The sequence below is a fragment of the Misgurnus anguillicaudatus genome, chromosome 24 (genome assembly GCF_027580225.2).
Source record: "Misgurnus anguillicaudatus chromosome 24, ASM2758022v2, whole genome shotgun sequence".
NCBI lineage: Eukaryota > Metazoa > Chordata > Actinopteri > Cypriniformes > Cobitidae > Misgurnus > Misgurnus anguillicaudatus.
The window spans coordinates 27,837,159-27,845,656 of record NC_073360.2 but is presented as its reverse complement, the minus strand read 5'-3'; the positions used below and the strand labels follow the sequence as shown (position 1 = coordinate 27,845,656).

General features: G+C 40.3%; 1 protein-coding gene across 2 annotated transcripts in view; it reads left to right on the top strand.

Annotated features, from left to right (window-relative positions):
• Positions 1-3,024: 3,024 nt before the first annotated feature.
• Positions 3,025-8,498, top strand: part of frem2b (FRAS1 related extracellular matrix 2b) — a 93,409-nt gene continuing 87,935 nt past the window's right edge. The window contains exon 1 of one of the 2 annotated variants that reach the window (XM_073862567.1): positions 3,025-8,224. In XM_073862567.1, the coding sequence (XP_073718668.1) occupies positions 3,199-8,224 (5,026 nt within the window). In that variant the 5' untranslated portion in view covers positions 3,025-3,198. The remainder of the gene's footprint in view (positions 8,225-8,498) is intronic. The other variant, XM_055196934.2, reaches the window with a different exon arrangement.

The following is an 8,498-nucleotide window of genomic DNA, read 5'->3' as shown; positions in this document are numbered from 1 at the left end:
TAGCTGCAGAAATGAATCAAATCTAAAGGGATATTTTAAAACATACAGTTTTCGTCTTTTAAAATAGGCTACATACAGTATATAAACTAGCCACTTTCAAAGCTTTCACGCAGCTCAATTTGTAGTTCATTGCATTAGTTGTGACAAGGTCATGGCTTCAATTCCCATGAAAGTATGAACCAATCTATACTTGAAAGTTGCCTGGGATAAATATGTCAAACACATGCGTAAAAGTAAAACAGTTGGCTTTCTTTATTGAACATTATAGAAAAATCAAGCAGTGAATGCCTTTCTGCAATGATGACCCTCAGGGAACAAATACTTACTAAATAGTAACCTCAAGTCTGGGCACATCTACAGGTCTTTCTGGTAACAATCGAAAAGAAGATGAACAGCTATCATGCACAAGTACACTCTAAATAATGCTAGGTTATTTTCAACACAGCATTGGTTCAAAAAAGGTTATGGTTTAAGGGTTGTTTTAACCCAAAATGCTGGGTCAAATATAAACATTTTCTGGGTTAATAATTTACCCCAACGGTGGGTTGTATTTTCAAGCATTTTTACACTAGTGTACATTTATAATAATAACAACAGGAACCAGACATGTCCTTACTCTGTGTCAAAAAAAGAAAACATGCAATTTTTAAGGCGGAAAGTCCCCAGTGAGGAAGTGTATTCGTAAATAATTGGATTCCACGAAGGAAACACTGCTGTACAGATATACCTGTAGAGAGCTCTAATCTGTGCTGTAATTGATGAGTATGTACAAGTATGTATAAGACTGAAGGAATAACAATAATCTGAGCTGTTGCTAGGGGACGTAAAAGGCGCATGATGATAAAGTCATGTAAATGCAACAGAAAGGTGAACCATTATGATAGATGAGAGTAAGTTTCATGAAAATATAAACTTAAGTCATATCTTTTGAAGTCAAATGCGAATGAAAATATAGGTAAACTGATTACGACTTACAGTGTTGACTGTCTCATTGTCTTCTTTCATCTTCATAGAACATCTGCTTCTTTCCATAAAGTATCTAATTACATCAAACTAACCATTACTGTATGTTAAATACAGTGCAGCGTTTGAGTAATGATAAACACTGAGCTTTCAATTTCCCAGAATGCAGTGCTTCATTCATTTTCCATTTCTAAATGCAAGTCATCTTTGAGAATACAGGACTGTACACATTAAATGTGCTAATAGATTGTAACATTCAGGCTCTTGATTATGCATAACAAATAACAGAAAGCAGTAAATCAAAGCAATGAACAATACAGTAAGTCCATAAATCAACACACAAGCTCTAATCTGAGCTGTGTGATTCACACTGGGGGTGTTGACAGGGTCGAATTCTTCTGTGATGTGCATAATTTTAAGCCTCACTAGAAACATCAGCCGAACAGCGGGACGTCCAAATAGTTGGCTCTGTGAGTATGTGCGACTGTGTGCGTGTGGACAGGTTTAGTTTTACTTGGGTAAGAATTAGTTTTTGATTCGTTTAGTATGTCTGTAGTGCCAAAGAACGGCTCTTATAGAAAGTTGTCAGGGGGCCATCAAAAAAAGACTCACAAATTGTCCAAATTATGTTTTACTTTGCATCTATTAATGTTAACAGGTGCAAGAGTTGGGTTTAGAGAGGAATTCATGGGAAAAGTGATAAAAAAGCCTAGTGTGAAAACAATCAATGACTATGAAGTGTCCGTGAAACAAACCTTTATGTGCATTTATGTAATTTTTGTCTATTAGAAATATAAAATCTTAAATGTTGATTTAGAATATTTACAAAATGTTAAGCGCAAGGGGTTGCTATTTAGTTATTTTGATGCATGTCAAATATTTGCAAGCATCACGATCAGAAAAAATGGTCAGAAATGGTCATTGGGGCAGTACTTATACCTCCTATACCTATAAACCATTAGGCACAAATATGTATACATTTGGTACCAGTATCTACCCTTGAGGTACTTATATACACTCCTTTGCACTAATAGGGTATTAATACTGTATAAGCTCTTTAGTTGCAAAGATGTACTTTTTTAAAGGGTACCACCGACAGCTAGGAACCATTTTTTGACCATTTTTGTTTTTCTTAAAGTTATTATAATTACATTCCAATTGCTAACAACTTTAAATATGTAAAAATCTGCGGATATCCTTTGAGACCTCAAATCTATATTCCTGTCTTTCTTTAGCACCTGCAGTCTTCTTACATCTGGCAGCTGCTCAGAAATATGCTCACATCTCATCAGTCAATAAAACCCATCACATGTGTGAAATACAGTCCCAAAAAAAACCCATTAAGAATATTGAATAGAATGACTTGAATGAAACTGAATGATTAAATACAGGGGGTTTAGTTTAAATGGATAACTATTTTGCTAAGAACAGCAAGCAATAGAAAATGTTCACACTGCAGCTCCTCAAAATATTTTTAGCCCATAATTAGGAGCATTTCCAAGTTTAACAAAAAGTTAAACGTTTTTCTCTTAAAAATAACAGGGTTGGTATTACTAACTAGTGGTTCCTTAAGTGGTTACTTATTAGTGGTTAGGGCAGACACGCGCACACACTAAAATACCACACTAAAGTACATTATTTTCTTTTTGACCACCAGAGAGAGCTGGAACAATGCACAGTGACCGTAATGCACCTCAACCATAATATAAAAGAAAGGTGGGATCCTATATTGCGCATTTAATGTCTCAGTATCATCGAGTATTTTAACTACTTATATTTTTCTTTGACTTTAAAAGGAAAGTACAGTTATTTTGAGTCAAGATATCTAGGACAAACTAATATATATATAAAAATTGTATTTATACCACCATACGAATATTTAGATATTAAACTTGTCTCTTTTAACACCACAACTCAATCCATCAAAGCCGTACTGATATGTCTCCGCTTGCCTTTGAGCGACACGGCGTGCGACCAATTACAGCGCGTAGAACGCATTCCGCCGCATTCAGCAACCAATCGTATACGAAAGGGCGGGGCTTACTCACACGGCTCCGCGAGGCATGAAGTTTATTCCAGAGCGCGAGCAGCAAAAGGAGAATGGTGCACCTTCGCGCGGATGCGAATGGGAGGTTATTCAATCTCGCACTTACTTTATTTTAACTTTTTCCACATCTTGCCTTGGATTTTACTCGCACGGTGCCAAACATAAACTCATTTTGCCTCACATCACAAATGGCGTGGAGTATATCACAGCGGGCAGCGCGCGAAGGTTTTGTATGCTTTTACCTACGCTTGTTTTTTCTTATATTGACTGGGATACGTAACGCATCCACACAGGGATACGAGAGTTTGGGATTAACGTATGGTTTAAGATCTGAACTTTCAGAAGACGCCATTCTCGTTGCAAATAACGGAATACGGGTTCCATTTGGCAGATCTGTTTATATTGATCCGATCAACGACTTGGTTGTCCAAGTTCAGCCCGGCGACAAGTGCACCATAACGGTTCTGGATAACGATGCGCTCTCACAGAGACCGGGACAGCTGTCCCCGAAAAAGTTTCCTTGTGATTTTGGTCCCAACGATGTAAAGTACTCACATTTTGGATCTAGGAGCCCTTCAAAAGACAGGGTGAGACTTCAGCTGAGATACGATACACAGACTGACACGGTTATTATTCCCTTTATGATGGAAGTGGAGGTGATTTTCACCCAACTTGAGATTTTGACCAAACACATGCCTCTGGTAGTGGAAAAACTGCTTGGGATAAGTAACTCTATTGATAGGAGAATTCTGGAGTTCTCATATGATAGAAATGCATACATGTGTAAAATTACATCTTTGACCAGTGGCAGCTTTTTGCCCAGGTATGGAAAGCTGGTTGATGATGGTAAGTTAGGGAAACCTGTGGACTGTGATGAATTTGTCAGGATGAACATACGCTATAGGCATACGTTCGCACACCGTTCCCCAAACAGAGATTATATTCCCATGTATTTAGAATTGCAGGACAAAGAAGCGAATGTACTAAAACAAGAGTTTTTTCAAGTAGTTGTGATCATAAAGGAGGGCGAGGAGAACACAGCCCCAAAACCAAGTTTTATTGCCATGATGATGATGGAGGTCGATCAGTTTGTGATGACAGCTATAACCCACGACATGCTTGCGGCTGAGGATGTCGAATCCAATCCCGATGATTTAATTTTCAACATAACTTCTCCGCTGTCTTTTGAGGAGGGCTACATTGTGAGCACAGATGACAGAAATTTGCCCATCACGTCTTTTTATCAGCGAGACCTAAAGGATCTTAAAATAGCCTATAAGCCTCCCTCTGTGGATTCGGATGCTGAGCGAATTTTCCAAATTGAGTTTGTGGTTGTAGACACTGAGGGTGCCATATCTGACCCCTTTGCTTTTATGATTGTGGTTAAACCCATGAACACCCTAGCACCGGTTGTGACCCGTAACACCGGGCAGCTGCTCTATGAGGGCCAATCGAGGCCACTGTCCAGTTCTCAAAACCTGCAAATTAGCGACGAGGACAATTTGGACCATGTCCAGATAACGGTTATCGATGGCCTGCGCCATGGGGAGCTCACAGTACTGGGTACGAGGCGCAAATACTTCACGCCAGCAGATCTTGATGTCGGCAGCGTTGTCTACCAGCATGATGGCAGTGACACCTATAGCGATAATATAATTTTTAGAATGACAGATGGTAATCACGAAGTGGAATTTTTATTTCCTATAACTGTGGTGCCAACTGATGACGAGCCTCCTATAATTAATGCCAACACAGGTTTAGTCTTGAGCAAAAACCAGATGATGCACATTTCTCCTTTAACACTTAGTGCAGCAGATATAGATTCTGAGGATTCAACTATTAAATTTATAATGGTGCCTCCCTACTCGACTATTGGAGAGGTAATACTTAGGCAGTCGGATGCACCTGAAGATCCATCCACGTGGAGGTTCAACGCAGAAGATGAAATGTATGAAAAAGTAGTGACAGAATGGTTCCAGCAAGACATCACAGAAGAGAAGCTGTTTTACAGGCATATTGGACCACATAACACAAAGACCATCATGGACCAGTTTAATTTCAAAGTGCAAGATGACAATGACCCCCCAAACCAATCAGGTGAAAACTTATTCATCATCAAAGTTCTTCCCATTGATGATATTCCTCCTGAGTTGTACCCGGGGACGACTTTGCAAGTGACTGTTCATGAATTCCAGCTCACCTATTTTCGAAAGAAATTCTTGCGCTACACAGACTTAGACTCAGAAGACAGGGATTTGAAGTACACCATTACCAAACCGCCCACAGACACTGATGAAAACAGCCCTGGCATTCTGGGAACAATTGTATTGACTGAAAGTCCAGACGTAGAGGTCACAGAATTCACCCAGGCGCAGATAAATCATCACAAGGTAGCATACAAACCTCCTGATCTAGAGCTTGGGATAACTCCACATGTGGTGCAGTTTCATTACAAAGTTGAGGACACAGCAGGAAACAGCGCAGATGGAGTTTTTACCATATTTTTGCAACCTGTTGACAACAAGCCCCCCCAGATCACCAACACTGGTTTTACCATACAAGAACGAGGGACACACGTCATCACTCGTGTTGAGTTGCACACAGTGGATGCAGACACGGATAGCTCACGGATACTGTTCACAATTACCCAACTTCCAAAGCATGGGCAGATTAAATACACATTCACTGATATGACTAAAGGGGATTCTTTCAACCTGGATGATATATCCAATGGTAGAATATCTTATGTTCACAATGGAGAAGAGTCAACCAGCGATTTCTTTACGCTGGATGTCAGCGATGGTGTCCATGTTGTCACCATCACAGTTAGGATCAATGTAAAACCTATCGATGATGAAGCTCCAACCATTAGTCTTCCAGAGGGCACCATTGGTTCTTATATTGATGTTTTGGAGAACGGAGCAACTGAGATCACCACCAATGTTATTCGGGGTCGGGACGAAGACACGGATGACCTCAGACTGACTTTTATAGTGGAAGATCCCCCGGTGTTTGGTGAAATATTAGTGAATGGTGTGCCGTCCAACAGATTCACTCAAGCAGACATCATTAGTGGCTGGGTGGTGTATGCACATACAAGCGGAGAGATTGGCTTGACAACAAAACACGACTACTTTAATCTCACTCTTACTGATATGTCGGATGAATGGACAGTGGGGGGTAATAAAATCAAAGGGGTTCAAGTGCAGGTCACTATTCTTCCATTGGACGGTCAGGCTCCTGAGGTCTTTGTAGGCCCCCAATTCCGTGTCGTGGAGGGTGAGAAAAACGTTATTGAGATCTTGCACATAAGCGCTAATGATATTGATACCCCTAATGATGACCTTCTTTGCACAATAATTGTGCAGCCTACCTCTGGATATCTTGAAAATATCTCTCCCGCTCCAGGCTCGGAGAAATCTAGATCGGGGATTGCTATTAGCGCTTTCACCATCAAAGACATTAGGAAAAATCACATCTATTATGTGCAGAGTATTCATAAAGGTGTTGAGCCCGTCGAGGACAGGTTTACTTTCAGGTGTTCTGATGGCATAAACTTTTCAGAGAGACACTTTTTCCCCATCGTGATAATCCCATCAAATGATGAAAAGCCGGAGATCCATATGAGAGAGTTTGTGGTGATGGAAGGGATGAACATTGTGATTGACACTCCAATATTAAACGGCGCTGATGCTGATATTCCGGCGGATGAACTCACATTTATTATTTCAAAGCCTCCGAAACACGGATATATTTTTAATCAGCTCACCTCAGGCACCGTTCCTGTGACAAACTTCACCCTGGATCAGATACGAGAGGCTTCGAGTATTGTGTACGAGCATGATGATTCAGAAACCACAGAGGACAGTTTTGAAGTTATTCTCACCGATGGGAAATTCACAGTGCAGAGAACCGTCATGGTTATGGTAATTTTAGTCGATGATGAAACTCCAAGAATGGCAATTAATGATGGCCTTGAAATAGAGATAGGAGATGTAAAAATTATCAACAACAAAGTTCTAAAAGCCACTGATCTGGATACAGACGACAGCACTTTAACTTATATTATCCGTTATGGTCCAAATCAAGGATTTTTACAAAAGAGAACTCCATCCGGACTTATAGTAAACATAACTATTGGAATGAACTTCACGCAAAATGAGATTGATGAAGATATGATCATGTACATTCACAATGGACAAGAGGGAGTTCGCGATCTGATCAAATTTGATGTTACTGATGGCATTAACCCTTTGATTGACAGGTACTTCTATGTAACTGTGGGAGGTATAGACATGGTATTTCCAGATGTGATCAGTAAAGGTGTTTCTCTTAAAGAAGGAGGCCGGGTGACCCTGACCACAGATCTGCTCAGCACCAGCGATCACAACAGTCCTGACGAACACTTGGTCTTTACTATAACGCGTGCCCCTGTGAGAGGTCACCTTGAATGTACTGATACTCCTAGTATGCCCATAAGCTCCTTCACTCAGTTGCAACTAGCCGGTAATAAAATTTATTACATCCACACCGCCGATGACGAAGTGAAGATGGATAGTTTTGAGTTTGAGGTGACGGATGGTTACAACCCTGTGTTCCGCACCTTTCGTGTTTCCATTACAGACGTGGATAACAAAAAGCCAGTGGTCACCATTCACGGGCTGGTGGTCAGTGAAGGTGAAAAGAAGTTAATCACTCCTTTTGAGCTGACGGTGGAGGACCGAGATACCGTCGACCAGCTTTTAAAGTTTACAATCACTCAGTTGCCCGTCCACGGCAAGTTGCTGTTTAACAACACTCGACCTGTCACTTCCTTCACCAAGCAAGACCTGAATGAAAACATGATCAGCTACAAACATGATGGGACGGAGTCTGCCTCCGACAGCTTTTCATTTACTGTAACTGATGGAACTCATACAGACTTTTACGTATTCCCAGACACGATTTACTCCACTCGCAAGCCGCAGGTGATGAAAATCACAGTTGTTTCGGTGGACAATGGGGTCCCACAGGTTGTGACCAATAAGGGTGGTACAACATTAAAAATTCTCCCTACTGGTCACCTAGGGTTCTTGATCACCAGTAAAGCATTAAAGGCAGAAGACAGAGACAGCTTTCATAGAGCTGTGACTTTTAAAATTACTGTGGGAGCTGAACATGGCTACCTTATTGACATGGGGAAAGGCAATGCCACAATCACCACATTTACCCAAGGTAAGACTTTTTAAATGTTAAATTAATTAAATAGCAAATTGGAGAATGATGCGCAGATGTATCAGTGCCATGTGTGAGAAATGTGCATTAGCATAAATACTGTGAGAATAAGGCATTAACATTGCATATTTAATATCATCGGTGATAGTGATGCACAGATGTGTCAGTCTTATACAGTATGTGAGAAATCTGTATTAATATACTAAATATGCTGAAATACTCAATTCTTAAATATTAAAAGAGCTGTAGGCGATTAAAATTACACTTAAATTAG